Raw genomic sequence first — 23,789 nt, forward strand, 5'->3', positions numbered from 1 at the left:
AAAACTAAATTATATTATTAAAAAAAATTATGAAAATAATCAAAAAAATTAAATATCAAAAATTAATTATTATTAAAAAAAAATTTAAAAATTTTTTATAAAAATTAAAAATAAAATATATATAAATATAAATATATATAAAAATATAAATATAAATATAATATATAAATATAAATATAAATATAAATATAAAAAATTATTATTTTTATTATTATTATTATTATTATTATTATTATTTTTTCATTATTATTTATTTTTTTATTATTTTATTAATAATATATATATTTAATATTTTTTTTAATATTAAATTTTTATTAATAATATGGATTTTATTTTTGAACTAGCAAGAAAATAAGGTTAAAAAGCATTTAGAAAAAGATTAGGAGTTTATTCATATAAGCTTAAATATGACGGTTATTTTAAAAAACCTGGTTTAATTAATCTATAAACAAAAGAATAATTTAAAAAGGTTTAGAATTTTTTAAATTAAAATTTTTTATAAATAAAAACATGAATATTATCTTTAATATTAAAAATATTATATTTTAAATTTATAATAATAAACAGTAAGGGTTAAAAGGTCGCCATAAAATACATTAATTAGAATAAAACTCTGATAGATTATATGGACGTTTTACTTCATTAGGTTATTTAATTTAATTTAATTTAATTAATTTTAGTTTTTCTTATATAATTTTTAATTAGGAAGATTTTTAGTTGATAAAAACAGAATTCCATTCTTAGATATTCCAAATTTGGAAGAATTTTAAGTTTATTATTAATAATATATAATTTTAAAATATTTATAAATTTTAATTTATTATAATATAAAAGTTAAAACCTTATGTATCAGTTCATACTCCAAATGTCGAATAATCTGATCTTTAAAAAATTAAAGATTTAAATGACTTTAGAAATCCAAATAACTTTGGAAGATATAATTTAGAAAATTAATATTAATAATAAAAAATAATAATAATAATAATAATAATAAAATAATAATAATTTTAATAATAATAATGATATTTGATATATAAAAATTTAATATTTTATAATATAATGATATTTAAATTTAATTTTTTTTTTTTTTTATACATAAGATTTATAAATTTGATGAATTTTTTATTATTTTATATTAATTATTAAGATATATTTACATTTTCTTCTTTATATTTGCAAAAAAACATAAGAAAAGTAAATAAAAATAAGAAAATAGTGTTTTTTAATATATAGAAAGAGAAAAAATCAAGAAATAAATAAGATTTATAAATATTAAATATTTTTTTTATTTTATTAAAATTAAAAATAAATATATAAATAAAAAAATAAAAGAAAAATAATAAATAAAAAAATTAAAAATAAAATGTAAAGAAAAACAGCTTTAGAAGAGATAGCAGAAAAAGAATCATCATTCGGAAAAGTATATAAAGTAGCCGGTCCTTTAGTCGTAGCAGAACAAATGACAGGTGCAAAGATGTACGAATTAGTTAAAGTAGGTTGGAACAAGTTAGTAGGAGAAATTATTAAATTAGATGGAGATACAGCTTCAATATAATGCTATGAAGATACTTATGGATTAACAGTAGGAGATCCAGTTATGAGAACAAAAGAACCCTTATCAGTTGAATTAGGTCCAGGAATATTAACTGAGATATTTGATGGGATTCAAAGACCTTTATAAGTAATAGCAGATGTATCTTAAAGTGTATTTATCCCAAGAGGAGCTGATGTACCAGCTTTAGATAGTAAGAAGCTTTGGCATTTTGTTCCAAATAATTAGGTAAGGGTTGGTTCTAAAATAACTGGAGGAGATATTTATGGAACTTGCCATGAAAATAATCTGTTTACAGAACATAGAATTATGGTTCCTCCAGGAAACAAAGGTACAGTATCTTTTATTGCACCAGAAGGTGATTATAATATTCATGAAATAATTTTAGAAACCGAATATGATGGTAAAAAATCAAAATTCTGCATGTCTCATTTTTGGCCTGTAAGAAAGCCTAGACCTGTTCAAGAAAAATTAGCAGGAAATACTCCTCTTTTGACGGGATAAAGAGTTTTGGACAGTCTTTTCCCTTCTGTTTTGGGAGGTACATGTGCCATTCCCGGAGCTTTTGGTTGCGGAAAAACAATGTATTTCTTAAGCCTTGTCTAAATATTCGAATTCAGAAGTCATTATTTATGTAGGATGTGGAGAAAGAGGTAATGAAATGGCTGAAGTACTTAGTGAATTCCCTGAATTAACAACAGTTGTTAAAGGAAAAGAAGAGTCTATTATGTAAAGAACATGTTTAGTTGCAAATACTTCCAATATGCCTGTCGCAGCTAGAGAAGCTTCAATTTATACAGGAATTACCCTTGCAGAATATTTCAGAGATATGGGTTATAATGTAAGTATGATGGCTGATTCAACGTCACGTTGGGCTGAAGCTTTAAGAGAAATTTCCGGTCGTTTAGCTTAAATGCCTGCAGATGCAGGTTATCCTGCTTATTTAGCAAATAAACTTGCTTATTTCTATGAAAGAGCTGGAAGAGTTAGATGTTATGGAAGTCCTGATAGAGAAGGTTCAATCTCTATAGTAGGAGCTGTGTCTCCGCCTGGTGGTGATTTTACAGATCCAGTTACTGTAGCTACATTATCTATAGCATAGGTATTTTGGGGTATAGATAAAAAATTGGCTTAAAGAAAACATTTCCCCAGTGTTAATTGGAATATCTCAACTTCTAATTATGAAAGATAACTTGATCCCTATTTTAGTGATTTTGATCCTGAATTTTCATATTGAGAACATAACTTAAAGAAATTTTACATGAAGAAGCTGAACTTAATGAAATTGTATAATTGGTAGGTAGAGATTCACTTTCTGAAGATTAAAATTATCACTTGAAATTGCTAAAATTATTAGAGAAGATTTCCTTTAATAAGATGCGTTTTCTACTTATGATTATATGTGTCCTTTATACAAAACTGCTGGTATGATGAGATGTATTGTTACTTATTACGACCTTGCAAGAAAAGCTATTATTGAATCTTCTGGAGAAACTAAACTTAATTGGAATTACATCTAACTTGAAACTAAATCTTTATTTACTTAACTCACTTAAATGAAATTTTTGAGCCCTAAATTAAGCAGATAAGAAATTGCTTAATATGTCAATAAATTTGTTGAAGATTCAAATATTGCTTTTAGAAAAATGACTGATAATTGATTTATTGCTATTTTTTATTTTATTTTTTTATAAATTTTATTAATATCTTTTCTTTTACATTTAAAAATTCAAAATAAAAAATGATTATAATAATTGCAATATTTATTTATATTATTTCTTACTTTATTTAAAAATAATATTATTGGATAATATAAAATATTATATAGTATAATATAGTTAATATTTGGATATAAAAATAAATATATTTTTAGTATTAAAAAGTTTTTATTATAAATTATTTTCTCTCAATTTTATAATAAAAATTATATTTAAAAATAAAAATGAAAGAAATAATTAATTGTTAAATTTGTAATTAAAATTAATAAAAATATAAATGTCCTAAATGCCTTACATTATAGTAATAAAATTTAAAAATTAAATTTAATGGTATAAAATAAAAAGTTGCAATTCAGTTTGTTTTAAAACACATAATTGTTAACCTATAAAAAAGCAAAATGATTTATAGTAAAGCGAAGAGGCTTAAATATAACATAAATAAAATTATGTAGAGGATGAAGAGTTAAGGGTACCATTAGTAAAATTACAAATGTTATGTAAATAAATAATTTTATATATATTAATAGTATTTTTAAATACTTTTATTAGAAAAAGTTAAAAAATTAGAAAAATATTAGAGTCCTAAAAATTAAGAGAAACCTTAAAAAAAATTGATAATGCAAAAAGTCGCTTATGGGAATTAAATAATGAATTAAAATATAATAAGCATTTTTCAGACTTTACTGAATTAATTTTAAGTGAAATGGAAATGTTGGATGATAACAAAGAATTAATATGAAATTAAACTTTAAAAAAAAAATCATAAGTTATAATTAATTTAGTATATATAAAATAAATAAACTTATTTTTTTATACTGTAATTTATATTAAAATCAATAATTACCAATGATATTTTAAAAAAATTAATTTCAATAATAAATAATATATTTATATTAGCATTTAATTTTATTATTAATTTATATCTAATAATTTCTTCGTTATTTGTATTTTTTGTATTATTAATGTAAAAAAAATCAGTAAATAAATTTTAATTAATGTTTTTTTTTTCATTCTAACAAAAGTTTAAGAAATCTAATAAAATACTTTTAAATACAAGGACATTAATTTAAAAAAAATAGCAAATAGTTAAAAGTTAAATTGAATATTAAAAAAATTATTATTTATTTTTATTAAAGTAATATTAATATATATTTTTCAATATAAATTTAAAAAATGTAAATAAATTAAATTGTTTTTTTTTTAAATTATAACTAATATAAATTTTATATTATATATACATATATAATATTTAAAAATTTTAGTATTACTTTAATTAATTAGAGATATATAAAATATTATGTTATTTGATATATTTTAAATTGATTATTATAAATAAACTAATTTTTATTTTATAAAAAAACGAATTTTTTTAATAAACTTTAAAACTAATTTCATAAATTATTATTTTAAAAATAATTTATTTAATTTTTATTTTTTAATAAATTAAATGAAATCTTTAAATATATGTTATAATTATATTATTTTATTTAAAATAGAATATCATTTTAATGGATTATATATTTTTAAAAATGCCATGATATTAATTTTATAAGGCTTTTTTAATAAATTGTAGTGATTTTTTATTAATAAAATGTTAATATTATAAAATTCAAATTTTTTATTTAATTTTATTAATGCAAATTTTTTTATGTTACCTATATATTTTAATTATTTAAATTTTATTTTTGTTTTAAAATAATAATAATAAAAAAAAAAGACACAAGTAAAAAAATAAAATAAATCGAAACAATAAAAACTTTTTAAAAATACATATATAAATATACAAATAAATAAAAAAAATATTAATACAATATAAAAAATGGAAGAATATGAGAGTTATTCATTTAATAAAATATAAAATAATATTCAACAATGTCTTAAAATAACAAATAATGAATATATTCCTAACTACAATACACAAAGATTTATAAAGCAAATAGAATATTTATTATAAAGAAATATGCTATAAGATGCTTTGCAATAATTTGTAGATTTTTTTTATACTAATAGTAATTTCCACACAAAATTTGAAGATAGAAACATATTATTTAAACATTCAACAACCCTAATATCTTATTTATTAAGTGGTAAAATAATCCGTAATTAATCAGAAACACAAATAAATACATTATAAAATTGTTGTGAGTAAATAATAAATTAAAATTAAATGTTTTTGATGACATTAAATGAGAAAAACTTATGTCTATAAATAGAAAATATAATATTTAAATAAAGGGTAATATATTTAAATAATTTTGCAATACTAAATTTAAAATAATAAAATTATTCAGTAGTATTTGAAGCATTTAAAACTCTATTAAAAATTTTCTAAAGTGAAAAAGGACAAAATCTATTTCCTTGTATATTAAATAATATAGCTATTATTTAAATTTTAATAGATGAAACAAACATAGCAGAAAATATTCTTGCTAAAAGCATAGAAATGGGTGAATAGAGAGTTTTTCCTTTTGTAAAAAATATAGGAAAATTTTTTTATAATAATAATATAAATGTTATTTAGTTTGAATAAGATTTAACAGTTCTTATATATAGTTATATTTATGCCGAGTTATTAAAAATATAAAAGAACAGAATTTAAGTTAATAATAATAATAATGAATTTTTAGTAAAAAATAATTTCCTTAAAAATGCTTATAATATTAGTAAAAAATTTTTTGGTGAAGAAAGCGCTTTTTCGAAAAAAATAATTAAAATTTAATAAGATATTTTATCAATTTAATCTAAAAATAATTTCGAGTTTACATAAAATTTTTAAAATGTTATAAAAGATATTCTTTTTTAATTTGATATGGAATAAATTTCGTAATTTAAGTAGTTTATCTAATTTAAAAAAATACAGTGAATAAAATTTTTAATATTTCTAATAGCTCAAAACAAAGTATTAGAATATAAACTGAGTCTTTAAATATTAAAAATTATAATTCTGAAACATCAGAAAGATAAAAAACAGGAAACTATTATATAAAGAAAAGACTATTTAAAAAAAAAGAAGAATAAGAAAATAAACAATATAAAAAACAATTACTTGAAGGCGAGATAAATAAATTGAAAGTATAAAATAAATATCTATATATAATTATTTTATTTTTTAATTTGAATATAAATAAAAATAGAGTATTGAATAAAATGTAATGTCAATGCTCAAAAACATTAATACAATAAATAGCTAAATAAAAGAAGAGAAATAAAAAAATAATTAGGATGTATCTTCTTTGACATAAACAATAAACCATTTATTAGAATACTAAAAAAATTCATATGTAAGCATCTAAAAGTAATAAACTTAATAAATAGAAAATTAAATAAAATCAATTCTAGAAGTATCAAATAATATGAATTAAAGCAAAATTGAAGAAGTTAAATAAGTTAAAAAACTAGAAATAAAAAGAACAAATACTATTACAAATCAATTTAATACAATAAAAAACAATAATTTATAATCTAATTTTATCACTATAAAATAAGAAAAATTCAGTAAAGATATTTCTTATACATTAAATTTTATCTTAAATATATAAAATGACAAATAGACATGTAAAATAAAAGTTTTATAGTAAGATAAAGAATTAGCGTAAGAAGCATTAAACATATAGTCATTTTAAATTTTTCTTTCATAAATAAATTATTAATAAATACTTCCTGTTACTTTTTCTGTAGGAATGTGCGAAAATTTATATTATTTCGTTCGTTATTTTATAATTCCTTTTGTTTAGATAAACAATTAATAAGAAGAAAAAATTATTAAACTTATATAAAATCCAATAGGGCTACTAAATAAAGTATATGAAAAAATTGTTTTTGGAATAAAATTCAATATTTTTTTCCATCATATAGAAGGCAATTGGTTTCGATTAATTTTGTGGAAATAATAAAATTAATATTTAAAAATAGATATTGAAATGGATATTGGTAGCTTAAAGAAATTTTTTGATATAAAAGAATATAAGAATTAAGGAGAATACCTTTAAGATGAGATAAATACTTTTATGGAAATAACCGAGGAAAACAATACACTTAAAAATATGAAATAGTAATAAAAAGAAATGGTCCCAAGAAATTTAAATGAAAAAATAATAAATTCATTTAAATAAAACATTAATAATAGCAAAAAATAATATTAATTAAAAAGCTTTAAAATTTTAAATGAATAAAATTTGATGGGAACTCTACTTACTTTTGTTGATGAAATATAAGAATTATTTGATGAAAAAAAATATAATTTAAAAATCTAATTTAAAGTGTTTATTTTATAAAAGTGAAAATATGGTCTATTGCTTAAAAAAAGCAAATATAATTTTCTTTAGATGATGAATAAAATAAAAACGTACAAATTATTCTCAAAAATATATATACTACTTTTGCGCCTGGAGGAGAGAAAATAAAAGCTTAAGGACTAACTACATTTTCTTATGAATAAATATAAAATTTTTATAGTTTAGAATTTGATTAAATTAATTTTGATGAAAAGCAAATTATTTGTAGTCAATTAGTTGAATATTTTACTCTCTCTGTCCATGAAAAAAATGATGAAAATTTACAAAAATAACCAAAAATTTCAAAATCTTAACTTCCTAACCCTATTATTAAATAACCTAAAGTCACAGGAAGTTTCGGAAGGAAATTATATAAAATAAACGGCTTTTTTCTACCTATCACTTATGAAATTGTTGGCTGTGCAAATAAAATGCTGGGGGTTAAAGTAGGATTATATAATACAAAAAATTGCAAAGAATTCGGATTTTTTTTAACTGCTGATGACTTTGGTTGGATATTCGAAAATAAAGTACTAATATAAAACTCTTATCATATGTATTTAGAAGGATTACCCTTAAGCTAATATTTTTTACCACATATTTTTGATTTAATATGTATTCCATTAATTGAAAGGAATTATAATATTTGCTAAAAAGGTGATTATTTTAGTATTGAGTTAAAAAGTGAGAATAATGTAAAAAAATATATATAAAGAATTGAAAATATAGTTTCAGTCGAAAAGGCTATAGAAAATTATAAATATATTTTAAAGTAATTAAAATGACTTTTGTTTAAATAATATTTTTTTATAAGCAAAAAAATTCTTATTAAATTATTTTATTTTTAAATAGTTTTATTTAATTAAATTATTTATATATAAATTAAATAAATATTTATTTTAAGTTTGTAATAATAAATATTTATATTTTTAAAAATTTATTTCATTATTTACATTTATTTTTAATTTTATAAAAAATTTTTGAAGTCATTAAATATTTTTTTTATTTAAAAAAAAAAATTAAATTATATAATTTTAGAATATAAAAATATATTAAAAATTGTTAAAAAATATTACAAAAAATTACAAAATAGTTATAAGATATATTAGAAAAAATATTATAATATTAATAAAAATTTTAGAAAATAATTCAATATTATAATTAATTATTTTATTTTTCTTCTTAAGTTATATACCCTTTTTTTTTTTTTTTTTTTAATAATTTATTATAGATTTTTTCTATTTCATCTTTTCCTTTATTGGTAGTATCATGCATAATAAACTATAAAACAACAATTAAAATAGAAGTAATTATAGCAAAAGTTAACATTGAATATTCAACACCAAAATAATCTTACATATATGGATAAGTGAAAACAGAAGTTAAACTAATTAACCAATAAGCAAAACAAAAAAAGCCAATACCAATAGGAGGTAAAATTTCACTTGGGAAAGCTTTTTTTTAAATAATTAATAATTTATAAAATACTATATATTTTTTTTTACTCCAATGAACTGGGCTTGAGGACATTCCTAGTATAAATTTATATGCTAAAATCATATATTTTTGTAGATAAGTAAGTTAAATCCATCCAAAAATAGAAAAAAGAATTAAAAAAACTGAAGAAAAAAATAATCCTAATATATAAAGTCTTTTCCTACCAAGCCTATTTATAAGAATAATAGCTATAAAAGGTCCAACAATATCTCCTATTGGTATAATAGAAGTGAATAGTTATGCGATTTCCTGATTCTAATTAATTTTAATAATACTATATGAATAAATACTAATAATATTAGTTCCAGAATAACAAAAAGCCATAGTAAAGAAAATAATAAGAATGGTTCTATGTAAATATCTAGGTCTAAACAAATCTCTATATCCAATTAATTTTTAAAACTTATAATATTATTATTAATATAAAAGCAAATCTTCAAATTCCTCCTTTGCAATTTTATTTTGATATAGACTATATATAGTTTCTTTTGCTTTGTTAGAATCATTTTTTGTTATCATATAATATTATGGAGTTTCATTTTTAAAAATTATATGAAATATTAAATTGCTTACAAAGCTTAATATCATAGGTAAACCAATAATTACTTTCCAAAATTAATTATTGCTTTTTATTCCATAATTTAATACAAATGAAATCATCATACCTATTCCGAATTATAAAGAATATATAATTCCTGATATTCCTTTATATTTTTTGCATGCAACTTCTATTGAATATAAAGGAGCAATAGAACTCCACACACCTAAGCAAAGTCCAATTATTATTCTTCCTTTTTTAATATATAAACTTTTATAATAATATTATTTAAATTTACCAAATATTAATGCATATGTTTTTTATATTAATATTATACCTGTGGCGATTATAGCTAAATAATTAAATATTATTAACAATCTTCTTCTCCCATATTTCTATGCCCAATTTCCCGCAAACAAAGAAATTATTGCTGCAATTGCTTATGGTAATGAATTAATTAGAGAATAATATAATTTTTTTTCGTTTTTGTCCCAATCATATATGATTTATATATTCCCAAATAAAATATTAAATAAACCTATATTATATGATATTATAAAATTGAAAAATCCTCCATGAATTATTATAAACCAAAACATGAAAGGTCTTTTAAAGTATTCATGCTTGTTATTATTATTAAACTTTTTATATATTTTTTTAAATATTTTTTATAGATAAATATTAATTATTTACATTTAATGTATTATTGCATATTTATTATAATTACGGATCTATATCTGGCTCATTGTTTTAACTATTATTATTATTTTAAGTCTTCATTATTTAAAATTATATATAACTTGATTATATAATTTTTTTAATTATATTTATTTATGTTTTTAAAAAAGTACTGGGCAAAATTATTTATGTATGGTAAAATTAATTAAAAAAAATTTTAAATAATTTTTGTTTCTAATAATTAAACATTTAATATAATTTTTTTATTTTAAAATATAGATATTGTTTACCATTTATAGTTTCTATATATAATATAAAAACTATTAAGAAATAAATTTTTAATTAAATTATGTTTTTAAAAATTATAAATAGCATATATATAAGCTCTTACTTTATTTAAGCTTTGGTTAAATCCATTAAAAATTAAGTATTAAACAATATCCAAAATAACTCATGAAACTGATAAATATAATACATTTATAAAATTTTATCGCAAAATAAATTATATAATCATTATAAAATTAAATATTTAATATTTTTAAATTATATAAAAAAAACAGCTAAATAAATATAAAAGAAAATATATATCATAATTATATACAGATAGTTATATAAATTAAAAAAATTTATATTTATTAAATAAAATATATTAATTTTTATATAAAATGAATTTTTATGAATCATAATAATGACTATTAAAATGAGTTTTTTTAAGCATACATCTATAAAGTTACGATAAAAATATAAAAAAATATGTAATTATTGCTAAATTTTTATAAAATATTTTATGCTTTTTTTATATTTGCTTAAAATTAATTAAATAATTTTTTACAACCTTTAAAATCTTTTTTATTTAATAATTACTTTAATTATTCAGTATTATTTAAAATTAAATCTTTATTTATTTTTAAATATTTTTATATTTATTTAATATTTTTTTAAATTTATGATTAACTAATTTTTATAATAACTATTCTTTAATTTTATAAATTAAATTTATATTTTATTCATAATATTAAAAGTTTTATATTTACTTTTTTAAACATTTATTTATATATATAAAATAAACTAAATTTAACTAAACTAAACTAAATTAAAATAAACTAAACTAAAATAAACTAAATAGAATTTTTAATTTTATTTATTTTTATAAACTTAATTAAAAAATTGATTTTAGAAATTTACTTTTTAAAATTAATTTAATTGTTTTTATTGAAAATAAATTTTCTAAATTTAATAATTATGTGTATATTTATAATATGAAAAAATAATAAAAATATTTTAAATTATAAAATGATTAATTTAAAAAAAAAATGTAAAACATTTGTTGTTTGTTTAATTAAATATATAAAAAGTATTACATAAAAAATAAAAAGTAATACATCATTTTATTTTTATATTTTTGCCATAATATTTTTATGAATATTATATGTTTATAATTTTTTTTTCAAGTAAAATTATATGATTTATCTTATCTATATTTAAGAAATTATTTTGATAATATAATTAGCTTTTCTTTAAAAGCTTTTTTTTAAAAAATAATGTAATTTAATAAATTAAATAATATTAAATAGATCAAAATTAAATTAAATATTAAGAAAACTATCTCATGAATGAAATTCGAATATATTTTATTAAAACAATATTAGAAATAAGTTATGATGAAGTTTAAGATAAAAACAAAATCAAAAAAATCTATTTATCTCCTGGTCTTACAAATATAAAATTATTAAATTATTTAATTTAAGATTTATTTGATATTTAGGTTAAACATATAAGCAACAAGCTTTAAAAATTAATTTTAATTTAAGAATTCAAATTATTATTAACAAAAGTAAAAGCTTAAAGTAAAAACTCATAACTAAGAATGATATATATTCATAAAATAAATCAATACATATATTTAAATACATTAAGGTTATGTTAATTAGTGATAATTTTGATAGTTAGGCACCTAAAAAGGTGAAATATAAATATAAGCATATAATGAAATTAATTTATCAAAAATAAATGAACTTATTTACAGCTTTTGGAAAATGAGAAGATTAGTAAAATTTTAATCCTTAATGAGTTAGGATTAATGATATAGATTGGGTTATTAACATAAACTTTATAGTCTATTTTCAATAATACAGGTTTGAGTTTTAACTCAAACAAAAATTAAGGAATAAGTTTGTTTATTTACTAGTAGATCATAAATTTAAAGAAGAGATATAAAAAAAATTAATTAAATACATATTAATTCATTTGGTTATTATAAAAAAAGAAAGCACTGTTAATCAAATCAATATAAAATAAGAAATTACCAAAAAAAAAAAGTAATAATTTAAATAGCAATAACGATTCATCATTTATATAAAATTAAATTTTTTGTACCTTTTTTTGGAATTTAAATGACGAAGAAAATTTACCTTCAAACAAATATAAATAATTAGTATAAATGTTTAAAATTATTTATTTTTGATGATATTTAATTTAATATTTCGGCTTTCAAAAGTTATTTAGATAAATTTAATGTAAAATTTATTTTTACAATTAATTAGGAATAATGATTTGAAAAAATAAAAATAAATTTGTAGACCACTTTTTTAATAAATTATTTTTATGGATATCCGAATGCTTTATATGATGGGTCATAAACGATTAAAAAATTTAAATTAATCCTTAATTTCTATTGCAAAATACTCTGGTTATGGAGTAAGCGCGTTAGAATTTCAAAGTTATATTTAGGTTGGAACGAATGATTATTTAATTAAACTTATTGGTATATAAAAATTTTAAAATGCTTTGTAAAAATATCTTTAAAAACTAATTGACATTTTTGCATATATTTAAAACTAATTATATTTTATTAATTGCTGATTTATTTTATTTAATTTTTTGAAAAAAAAGAAAGAAATTTTTAGGTTATTTATGTACATATTTTATACATTCCTAATAAAAAATAATAAATTAACAAATTAATATATTCTTTATCAAATTTAATGTTAAAAACATTTATACATATTTTTTTTTTTAAGTTAAAATTTTATTAAAGAGAAGACTCATTTTTTTCGTTTAAATACAAATAACGAAAATTTTTTAACAAAAACAATAAAAACTGCTTTTTGAGATAAATAATTTAATTTATATAAGACAAAAAAATTATTTTATTTATTATTTTTTTAAAAAAAGTAAACACTTGCTCATATTTATAATATTTTCTTAAACGAAAAATTCATTTTTATCCAGATTTAAAAGTGGTAGCAAAGCCATGAAATCTAAGCTAGCCATTTAATAAATTTTATTAATTGAAGTTTTGACCTGCTGTATTATTAGCTTTTATATTAAACATAGGTTTGTTTACACTTCTTTATAAAATTGAATCTAAAACTTCTTTTTCAGATTATATAACATTACTTGGGTCATAAATTGAGGGGTCGAAATTGCTTCCATATTCCTGAATATTATATTATTTTATCATTTTCATATATGCTTCATCACTTGTTTATGTATCAGTTTCTAGTGGTTTAAATTTTGAATCATAATATATAGAATTGTCTTTTACTTTTTCTGCTTCACCTATGTAATATTTTATTTTTATTGGAATATTTTCATCACTTTACATATATTTTTCTTCTGGCAATGTCTTTAAAGCTTCTAATAAATTTTACTTTTCTTATGTAAGTGTTTCTTCATCTGGAATGTTGAATAATTAATTTGTAGTATATTTTTATTCTTTATCCATTTTTTATATATGTGTATTTTTTTAACGAGGTATAATTAATATTTTTCTTTGATATTTATTGTGTATTTATTATTTTTTTAAAACAATTTTATAAAAAAATTATTTAAATTGTAAAAAATAAATTATATAATATAATTTTTAGAAAATGAATGAAAAGTAAATGAGCTAAAAAATAAATCTTATTTTAAATCCAAAATTTTTAGGATTTTAAATAGATTAAAATGATAATTAAATTAAGTATGATAATGTAATTTTATATTAAATTAATATAAACAATAAAATTATTTTTTAATTTAATAGGAAATATAAAAAGATATTAATTCATTAAATGATTTAGCAATTAAAATAAAAGGTCTGAACATATAAATCAAACAATTTATTTATTTTATTTAAATAAAAAAATATATATAGAAAAGTTAAAATAAAATATTCCTCTAAAAAGCTAATTACAAGGTAAGATTCTTAAAAAAAAAAAAAAAAATCGCAATATTTAATTAAACAAAAAGTCAACCAAGAGTTATAAAAAGATTTTATAATAAACTTAGAATAGGTATTAATTAAAATATTTTATATTAAAAATTTAAATTTATTCTGTTTTTTAAAGTTAAAAAAATAATTTTCGTTTTAAGGTGTAGATAATCTAATGAAAAATCTTCATTTATTTGATCCCAAACTAGCTTAAATAAAATATGAATTATAATAGCAATTATAATAAAAACATATTATTAATTTTTTTAATTAAAGTTAAGAAATAAAATTAGAAAATAACAAAGAATCTAATCATAATATTAATAAAGAAAAAAAAAAAAAAGTATAGTTAAAATGTATAACTTTGTTTAGACATATTTCAGAAAAGTTAGAAATTAATTTTTTTATTAAAATAATTATTTAAATATTTTTATAAGGATGGGAAAATGAAATTTAGCAATTAGAAAACTAAAGTTTAATAAATATTTAAGAATGAGATAATTATATATTTTAATTTTATTATATTTTTATAAAATTTATATCTAAACTATAAATTAAAATATGTTTAGATTCTTAATAAAAATTATGTAATAATTTAAAATCTATTCTTAGATAATATTTTTTTATGATTTTGATAATCAATTTAATTAAAAAATGAATCAATATATTATTATATATATTCAAATTAATTAATTTTTAATAATGATAGTAATAAATTAATATATGTGCAATTATTTAAATAAAATAAAACTTATAAATATGACCTTAAAAAAGAAATAATTAAAATTTTTTATTTATTTATAAACAAAAATTAAATATTTATTTATTATAATTTACTAAAAAAATTTATAAAAAATAAATTGATAAATATTATATTATTATTATATTTTTTTATTTAAATCACTTTTAATGATATTTTTTTATATTAAGAATCTAATCATTAACAATTTTTTCATAAATAACATTAATTTAAGATTATTTTATGTTTTTTTTTTAATTAATATTACTTCTTTCAGTTAAATTTTATATTTATTATTATTATTTTTATTATTAATTTGTTCTTTAAGTCCAAAATCCATATTAATTATCAGCATTATCTGAATTTTATTTATAAATTTTACTTATATTTAATTTGATATCACTTTATTAAAAATTATTTGATGAATTAATACCATTTATTTTCCCAGATAATTTCGATAGATTTTCAGAATTTTATTATTTTTTATGATTAATGTTTGAAAAAACTGGTGATTTAACTTTACATTAATTTATTTATTAAGAAGGATATTAAAAATTTTTGTTAAATAATTTTTTACTAATAATTTATTTTGTTTAATCATAATAACTTTATTATTTTTCATATTATTTTTTGCAGTTACCAGAACAAATTTATTATTAATTAGTAATTTTACTAACAATATTTGAATTTATAATATAAGATTATTTTGTGAAAGCTTATTATTATAACTTTATTTATGCTTTTTATTATTAGTGGTTTATATTATGGTTTAGAATAATCTTATTGTTGTCGTTGTTTTTCTTCTTTTTTTAAACCTTTATTTAATTCATATTAAAATGTTTAAAAAATTTTAATTTAAAGTCATCGTTAGCATTTGCTTTTTTAAGAATACTGGAATTTCTTTAAAAATTAGAATTATTTATTTATTCTGGCGAGTTTAAATAATTATTTTTAGAGTTTATAAAATTTTTATTTTTACTTTATTTTTTATTATTTAATATTTGAGTTTAATTTTTTATAATTTCATTTAAGTTTCCTTTTTAGCTAGTTATCATGATATTTTAATGTGCTTTTGTGTCGTTGCTTTTATATTCTTTTAATTAATATGTAAGTTTATCTAAATTTAACTAAATGTTATGTTTACTTTAAATTTTTCCTTCTTTTATATGCTAAATTTAACCATTTTATATAATAACAGTATTTTTTTATTTCTGAAAATTTGATTAAGTTGGTCTAGGATTAAAATCTCTATCTGTCCATATTCTATCAGGAGATTCAGTTATTTTATTTATTTATTCAAGATTGAGTTTTGTCTTAAATAGGTTTTCTATATTTTCTTTATTTTCTTATTTAATATTTTTTGTAATATTATTTATATTTATTTTTTTATCATTTACTATATAATCTAATTTTTTATTTGAAATATTATTATTATTTTAAATTGAGTCTTTAATTTTATCAATTAATATTTAAGATGAAATTCCGTATTATTATTATTATTATTATTATTATTATTATTAATAAATTTATTTTTATTCTTGAATTTTTAAATTTTTCAATTCCTCTTAATTATTTTTTTCATTCAAATTTTATATATAAATATTAAGATAATTTGGTAAATTTTCATCTATTTCTTTAGAAAACACAATTTATTATATTTTATTTAAGTTTTAACTTGCTTCATTTTATCCGATTTCCTTTAAATTATTTTTCTTATTAGAATTAATTACATTATTTTTTCTTATACAAATATTTGGATTATTTAAAAGTAAGCTTTCTTCAATATCAAAATATGAAGCATTATATAATTATTATTATACTGTTAAATCATCATTTCTATCTAAAAAACTTTATTTAGGTTTATAAACATCATGAACTTCTGAATCATAACTATTATCTATTTTTCCTGTAGTATTTTTATTTAATAGTTTATCATTACTATTTGATATATCTTTTTTATTTATTTAAAGAGAAGTTGAACATGATGAAGATGAAGAAATTTATAAATGACAATTTAAAATGAAATCTTTTTCTTACATATTTTCTATGTTCTATATTTTAAGTTTATTTTAACTTTTTTCTTAATTTTAAATAAATATTTTGGCATGTTTGTAATTTCGTTTATTTATTATTTCATGAGATGATATTATACATAAATTTGGGCGTGTTTGTTTATATTATTTATTATAAAAGTCAAATAATAATTATAAACGGGGACCTGTTTCACTTTATTTGTAAAATCTTTTCAAATATCCAGTGTCATCGTCATAAAATAAATAATCTTTAAAAAGAATTACATGAGATATACTTATATTGGCTAATATTTCTTTTATTCCTTTGGCAAAATAAAAATTAAATTCGTCAAAATATATGTTGTGAAGTCTTTGTTACATTTATTTTTAAATGTTTATTTTATTTATGCATATTAAACAATTCATTATGTTTATTTTAAATTAAATTTTTTATGTATCTTATTCGTTTTCTAATATTTGTTTATTTGTTAAACTATTTATTTCCTGTCCTTTTTATTAAATATATATATTTTGTTTTTTTTTAATTATTTATTCGGAATTTATCTTTTTTTTTGATTTTTTTAAATACTTTTTTCATAACAACTATTACTTCTTTTATTCATATTTTTTAAATTTTTTTTTTAAATAATATATTAAAAAAAATGTTATAATTAAAAATATTATAGAAACATAGTAAATAAAAATCGGTATTTAAAGAAAAAAAAAAATCTTTTAAACAATTAAAAAAAATGAATAATTTAATTATAAATAATAAATATGAATTTAAATATGATTGATATATTTTAATTAATTTGTATTGTAAAATAAAAAAATAAAAAATAAAAATATAATCAAATTGAAAAAATAATAAATATATAATTATAAACATTTTTTATAATCAAAATAATATATATAATAAAAAAATAGTTTTAAAAAATAAAATTTAATTTAAATAGAATTAAAAATTATATTATATTCAAATATATTAAAAGTGTTTATTTCTTATTAAATATGTTTTATTTTTTTTGCTTCTAAAATTATTTTATTTTATTTTCTTAATAACATTTGTAAAATTATTATTTTTAAAATAAAATTTAAATTCTTTAAGTATATCAAAATCATAAATAAAAAGCCAATCACAAAAATCTGGCTAAGAGTTAAGAAGTACCATTTTATTTTTCCTTTTAAAATTTTAATTATTATTAATATCATTTTCATTTTTTTTATTAATATATTCTTATAATATTTAGATAATATTTTCTTCGTTAACTCCTTTTGTTTAGTTTTCTTTTATTTTTTTTATTGAATCATCATTTAAATTATCATCTAATAAGGCATCTTAAAATGTATTCATATGTTAATAAGATTACCTTCTAAATCTTAATTTTGTATTTTTTTTTTGTATGAGTTTTATTTTTCTAATTAAAAAAAGTTTCTTATTGATTATGTATTCTTTTTTTATTCGCAGAAATTATTAATGTTTATATTACTCTTTATTTTTTTATAAAAAGGAGAATCCAAGTCGAAATTAAGAAGATTTTATTCATCATTTTTATTATCTTCGAATTATTAAAAACTTATTATATTTGATGATTAGCATTTAGGAGATATTTCTATTGAATTTGTAAATTATTTTAATAGTCGCCTAAGCTCAGTCTTTGGTTTTATAGATTTAGTAATTTATTCAGTTTCATCATGATCTTCTTCTTCAATACTGATAAGTTTATTATTTTCAATTGGCTGATATTCTTCTAATTAAGAAGTATAATCAGAATCTTCATAATTTTCAGAATATAAAGAAGAAAAATTAGATAAGCTTTGTTATTAGTTTGATTCTATTTTTCCATCTAATTATTTTATTTTAAAAGTATTTTTGAAGAATTATCTATCATTGAGTTCAAAAATGAGTTTATTTTATTCTTATTTGGTAATACCAAATATAGAAGCTCTTAATTATTTTAATCTTAAACTAATATAATCATTTTATTTCAAAGTTTAAAATTCTCTTTGTTTTGACCTTACTTACCATTTTTTTCTTTTTTTATGCTCTAAAGTATGTGTATGCCTTGCAATAATTAACTCCTTTCTTTTTTTATAATGAATAAAATGGCAATTTAATACATTATGATTATATTTTCCACAAGATATGCAAGAAGTATGCTCATTTATATTATAAAGTCTCATTTGATCTTTAATTTATGAATAACTTTCCTTTTTTTAAATAAAAATATTTTAATTTTAATATATTTTTAATAAAACATACAAAATCATTAGGAAAATCCTTAATTATATTCATAAAAGTATTTTATTTTAAGATTAATAAATGAGTAGCTTTTACACATTTAGTGGTAAACTAAGTGGCATATTAAGAGTTAAAAAACGACATTTAACTCAAAAAATCTCCATTTTTTAAAGTATTTAAAAGTTTGTTAAATTTACCAGTTTAAACAAACAAATCAACTTGTCCTTTTTAAATGTAATAAAGATCAGGATTTTCGAAGTTATTTTATTCATATACAATTTCTCCAGGGCCACAAACCTTTTCTTAAAAATGAAGAGAAAGTTCTTTAAGAAAATCTTAAGAAAATGACAATGTAAATATCTTTGATGATTTCAGGATTTTCAAGTAAAAGTCTCTCATTATTTCTTCTCTTAAATTTGAAGGTAAGATATCAAATATCTCTTTTCCTTTTACTGGATTATTTTCATTTTACTATTATAAATAACCTAAATATTTCATTACTCGAACTTAAACATCATTTGTAATCTACCTTGAACGCATATATATAGACATCTCATATTTTTTTTTGTTAAAATCAGCTTCTTTTTATGCTAATTCTTAAAATATGCTACCAATAGTGTTTACAATATAAGCAAAAAGTAAAGACCCAAGTAAAGTCATAAAAATAATAAAAATTTTTTCTGAATTTGCAATAGGTGTAATATCTCCATAACCAACAGTAAACATAGTAATAATAGAAAAATATAAACAATTTATATACTTGGTTATGATGTCTTCATTTTATAATTTATTAACTACAAGCCAAGTATTAGTATAATTATTATTGATTTCTACCATTGAAATTTTATGAAAGATACATCCACAAATATGAGCAACATAAATAAGCATAGATAATAAACTTATTAATGTATAAAAATGAGAAAACCTTTAGTTTATTTAATAGTGTTCGATTAAGTCTTTTTTTAAACTTAAAATTTCAAAAAATTTGAGTCCTATGATTATTTTTAAATAGCTTATGTTAAAATATCTGGATATTAAATAGCATAAAATTATTAAAAAATCAAAAAAAAATTTATTTTTGTAGTATTCTAAAGTTATTTTTGACCTATCTAATTATTTTTAGTCATCTTCATAATATCCAGTATTTTATTAAAACATTATGTTAATTATATATGGTAAAAAGAATAAGTTTGAAGATATATAGCTATTATTTATTCCAAAATCAAAACTTATTTCAAAAGTAACAATAATTATATTTATTAATAAAAATAAGAAAAAAAAAATTTTCCAATAAATTACAATTTTTAACTCAGGATCAAAAATTTTTATTTTTTTAGATAAATGTAAAATTAAATTTTCAAAAATATTCTCTTTTACTTAGTTTGTTTTCTTCTTTTTTTGCTCTGTATAACTGTAAGATAAATCATTTATTAAATCGAAATGTTTGCTTTCTAATTTAACCAGGTTCAAATCGCGAGTTTAATTTCTTATTTTTTAAATAAACTTATTTAAAGTTTATATTGTTTTTGATATTTTCCAATCATATTATTAGCTTTTATCGTTTGTTTTGAAAAACGCACTATTGTCTTTATTTTAAATTGAATTTTATTCCTCATACATTATTTTAGATCTTTTGCGTTTTTTATTTTATTATTATGGATAAATACGTAAATATTATCTTTCGTAAGGCTATCTTGGTTACATTTTTAAATCTTAAAACTCTTGTTTTGGGGTTTTATGCAAATTTTAGGATTATTTTTAAATAGGAAGATTTTTTGGAGAAAAAATTGGTGTTCTTACTTATTTATTTGGAAGATTATCATTATTTTATGTATATACCATTATTTATGGCATTTACTCAGTTATTAAATTTAATTAGTTTTCATTTCTTGTGTTATTATTCTTATCAGATTACTAAGTTAATATATATTAATTTTTATTTATATTCAGTGTGAAGTCCATTTTAATATTATTTTTTAATTTAAATCCGAATATAGAATAAAATAAAAATGTTTTATGTATAAATTTTCTTATTTAATTTTTCAATCTATTTATAATTATATTTTTTTAAAATTAATTAATTTTTTATAACCAGTTTAAATTATATCAAAACAAAAAGTGCATAAAGCAAAAAATTTTTTGTAATTTATTTCTGGATAAATATTATAATAAAAATTTATTTTATATATGTTATAAATATGAGAGAAATATAATAATCAAAGTTATTAAAAATTATATTCAAATTAAAAAAGGATAAAACCTATATATGTTTATAAAATAATATATAATAATACATATAAACTAAATAAATTATTTAAAATATAGGAGTATTTAAAATAAGTTATATAAGAAAATAAAAATATTTAATAAAGATTTAAATGTTAATTGATAAAAAAGAAATATAAGATTGGATAGTTGATGTCAATGATTACAATAAAAAAAGAAGAGAAAGAGGATTTGAAAATCCAAAAGTGAAAATTGTAAGCATACTTGAAATGCAGAAAAAGGAAAAAGAATTTAACCCTATTTTATAATAATTTATAGATCCTTAAAAAGTAAAGCAAATAATAAATATTAACAATAATTAAAATATTATTGTTAAGCATTATATTTTTAAAAATGATAATTACTTTATCCAACTTTTTTTTTTATTAATTTTGTTTTTTAAATTTAAAGGATATATAGGCAACTGAAAAAAATGAATAAAATAAAAAGATTCTTTAATAAAAAAAGAGTGTAAATTATATAATAAAATTTTATGTAATAAAATAAAAAAATTATAAGAAACATTTAGAAAAATATGATAGAAATTATGATATTGTTAATTTAGAAAATATAGCAAATACAACTTTTAAAGAAAAAATAATTCAACCCAAATAAGTTTTATAATAATCACTTAGAGATTTTAATATTGTTAATCATGCTCCAGTTGCTAAATATATGTTTGAGAATGTTAAAATAATAAATTAAGAAAAAGTAATTTATTTTGATAAAAAAAAAATAGATTTTTCATCATAATTTATTTTTTATTATAAAAATTTATTATATATAAATTAAAGCAAGCATTATAACAAGTAAGAAGTTATAAATAAAGAGATTTTAATATTTTAACCAATAAATACAAATAAGATCATGAATAAAAAATGGAAGTAATTTATTTAAATGAATATCTTATTATCAAATAAAAAAAGGAATAATAACAAAATACAATGAAAGTTTTAAAAGAAAAATTCACAAAAACACATAACTATAACTTTTTATTAGGAAAAGCATATGATGAAGATTAAGAATAGTTATATAATTCAAAAGTTGAATAAAAAGTTAAAAAATAACTTTAAAAGTAAATTTAGTAACTACCTCCTTCTATTAGATATAGGTTTTATTTTTAAAAAATAAAAATAAAATTTGAGTTTTATAATAATATATATAGAGAAACAATAATCTTTGATAGAACCAAACCTGTTCCTGAGGAAATAAAACTTATAGATTAATAAAGAGAAAATGCAAAAGTAAGATATAAACTTAGAAATGCAATTGAAAATGAATATCACAAGAGAAATATAGAAATTCATGATAGAAAATAATAAAGAATTAAAAATGGAATGTTTGAATAAAAATATATAGACGAACATAGAAAAGGTTTTTATTCTATCAAATTATTGTTTTAATAAAAAAAGGATTTGATTTAATCACTCTAGAAAAAGTAAATATTCAAGATATAGAAAAAAAAATTAATAAGAAAAGTAATTTATGTTCTTGGGAAAAGATTTTATAAACAAGAAATGAGGTAATATTTAATAAGTTAATTAATATAATGTATATAATATTAATATATATAAGAATATGCTTTAAAAATTAAATAATAAATGAAAAATAAATAACATTTTACTCTAATTATAAATAAATAAGAATTGAAATTTCTAGAAACGAATCGAAAAAAAAAAAGTTAAATAAAATATGTTTTTTTAATTATTAAAAAAAATATATATATAATTCATATTCATTTAAAAATTATAAATTACTAATACAATCAAATAAAAAGTTAAATATATTTAGTTCTCTTTAATAAAATAAAAACAAAAAGAGAATTTTTTTTTTTTAATAAATAAATAATTAATTAATAAAATTAAAAAAAAATTAAGAAATAAAATAAAAATGGGACCAAAAAAAGCTGCTGGTAAAGAACCCGATGTTACAGTTCCTGATGGAAATCCTGCTGCCGGAAGAGATTTATTTGATTAAAATTGCTCATCTTGTCATGCTATTGAAGGCGAATCAACTACAGCCCCAGTTTTAGGAGGTATTATTGGAAGAAAAGCAGGCACAGAAAAATTTGCTTATTCA

General features: G+C 17.1%; 7 protein-coding genes across 7 annotated transcripts, besides 20 other annotated features; 5 read left to right on the forward strand and 2 right to left on the reverse strand. All coding sequences in view use genetic code 6, as the record gives it.

Moving 5' to 3' along the window:
* Positions 1 to 4: part of a microsatellite that runs on past the window's edge.
* A 93-nt stretch (positions 5 to 97) lies between these two features.
* Positions 98 to 195: a microsatellite.
* Positions 102 to 193: a microsatellite.
* Positions 196 to 272: a microsatellite.
* Positions 196 to 320: a microsatellite.
* Positions 286 to 320: a microsatellite.
* Positions 321 to 951: 631 nt separating this feature from the next.
* Positions 952 to 1,021: a microsatellite.
* A 273-nt stretch (positions 1,022 to 1,294) lies between these two features.
* Positions 1,295 to 1,370: a microsatellite.
* Positions 1,296 to 1,376: a microsatellite.
* Positions 1,304 to 1,353: a microsatellite.
* IMG5_098130 (hypothetical protein) lies at positions 1,364 to 2,212 on the forward strand (the record flags this gene model as incomplete). Its single annotated transcript, XM_004035425.1, has 1 exon — positions 1,364 to 2,212. The coding sequence occupies one exon, from the start codon at positions 1,364 to 1,366 to the stop codon at positions 2,210 to 2,212; it is 849 nt and encodes a 282-aa protein (XP_004035473.1).
* A 1-nt stretch (position 2,213) lies between these two features.
* On the forward strand, positions 2,214 to 2,789 carry IMG5_098140 (vacuolar ATP synthase catalytic subunit a, putative; the record flags this gene model as incomplete). Its single annotated transcript, XM_004035426.1, has 1 exon — positions 2,214 to 2,789. One exon carries the CDS (start codon positions 2,214 to 2,216, stop codon positions 2,787 to 2,789), a length of 576 nt encoding a protein of 191 aa, XP_004035474.1.
* Positions 2,790 to 2,952: 163 nt separating this feature from the next.
* IMG5_098150 (vacuolar ATP synthase catalytic subunit, putative) lies at positions 2,953 to 3,213 on the forward strand (the record flags this gene model as incomplete). Its single annotated transcript, XM_004035427.1, has 1 exon — positions 2,953 to 3,213. The coding sequence occupies one exon, from the start codon at positions 2,953 to 2,955 to the stop codon at positions 3,211 to 3,213; it is 261 nt and encodes an 86-aa protein (XP_004035475.1).
* A 5,156-nt stretch (positions 3,214 to 8,369) lies between these two features.
* Positions 8,370 to 8,429: a microsatellite.
* A 101-nt stretch (positions 8,430 to 8,530) lies between these two features.
* Positions 8,531 to 10,220, reverse strand: IMG5_098160 (hypothetical protein; the record flags this gene model as incomplete). The annotated part of the gene is made up of 3 exons (XM_004035428.1): positions 9,917 to 10,220; positions 9,033 to 9,849; positions 8,531 to 8,998 (listed from the first exon to the last, which is right to left on the reverse strand). The coding sequence occupies exons 2-3, from the start codon at positions 9,702 to 9,704 to the stop codon at positions 8,531 to 8,533; spliced, it is 1,140 nt and encodes a 379-aa protein (XP_004035476.1). The 5' UTR covers positions 9,705 to 9,849; positions 9,917 to 10,220.
* Positions 10,221 to 10,864: 644 nt separating this feature from the next.
* Positions 10,865 to 10,903: a microsatellite.
* A 242-nt stretch (positions 10,904 to 11,145) lies between these two features.
* Positions 11,146 to 11,196: a microsatellite.
* Positions 11,197 to 11,316: 120 nt separating this feature from the next.
* Positions 11,317 to 11,380: a microsatellite.
* A 2,713-nt stretch (positions 11,381 to 14,093) lies between these two features.
* IMG5_098170 (hypothetical protein) lies at positions 14,094 to 14,948 on the forward strand (the record flags this gene model as incomplete). Its single annotated transcript, XM_004035429.1, has 5 exons — positions 14,094 to 14,231; positions 14,285 to 14,336; positions 14,396 to 14,437; positions 14,491 to 14,534; positions 14,589 to 14,948. Coding segments are annotated over 5 exons (636 nt in total), but the record flags the coding sequence as incomplete, so codon positions are not given.
* Positions 14,949 to 16,286: 1,338 nt separating this feature from the next.
* Positions 16,287 to 16,344: a microsatellite.
* Positions 16,345 to 16,676: 332 nt separating this feature from the next.
* Positions 16,677 to 16,711: a microsatellite.
* Positions 16,712 to 17,913: 1,202 nt separating this feature from the next.
* Positions 17,914 to 17,954: a microsatellite.
* Positions 17,955 to 18,186: 232 nt separating this feature from the next.
* Positions 18,187 to 18,225: a microsatellite.
* Positions 18,226 to 18,553: 328 nt separating this feature from the next.
* On the reverse strand, positions 18,554 to 20,635 carry IMG5_098180 (hypothetical protein; the record flags this gene model as incomplete). Its single annotated transcript, XM_004035430.1, has 2 exons — positions 19,467 to 20,635; positions 18,554 to 19,414 (listed from the first exon to the last, which is right to left on the reverse strand). Exons 1-2 carry the CDS (start codon positions 20,601 to 20,603, stop codon positions 18,554 to 18,556), a joined length of 1,998 nt encoding a protein of 665 aa, XP_004035478.1. The 5' UTR covers positions 20,604 to 20,635.
* Positions 20,636 to 21,823: 1,188 nt separating this feature from the next.
* IMG5_098190 (hypothetical protein) lies at positions 21,824 to 23,148 on the forward strand (the record flags this gene model as incomplete). The annotated part of the gene is made up of 5 exons (XM_004035431.1): positions 21,824 to 22,000; positions 22,122 to 22,421; positions 22,505 to 22,594; positions 22,637 to 22,821; positions 22,876 to 23,148. Coding segments are annotated over 5 exons (1,025 nt in total), but the record flags the coding sequence as incomplete, so codon positions are not given.
* A 397-nt stretch (positions 23,149 to 23,545) lies between these two features.
* Positions 23,546 to 23,601: a microsatellite.
* Positions 23,565 to 23,602: a microsatellite.
* The last annotated feature ends 187 nt before the right edge of the window (positions 23,603 to 23,789 follow it).

This window comes from Ichthyophthirius multifiliis, assembly GCF_000220395.1.
Source record: "Ichthyophthirius multifiliis unplaced genomic scaffold scaff_1120509250839, whole genome shotgun sequence".
NCBI lineage: Eukaryota > Ciliophora > Oligohymenophorea > Hymenostomatida > Ichthyophthirius > Ichthyophthirius multifiliis.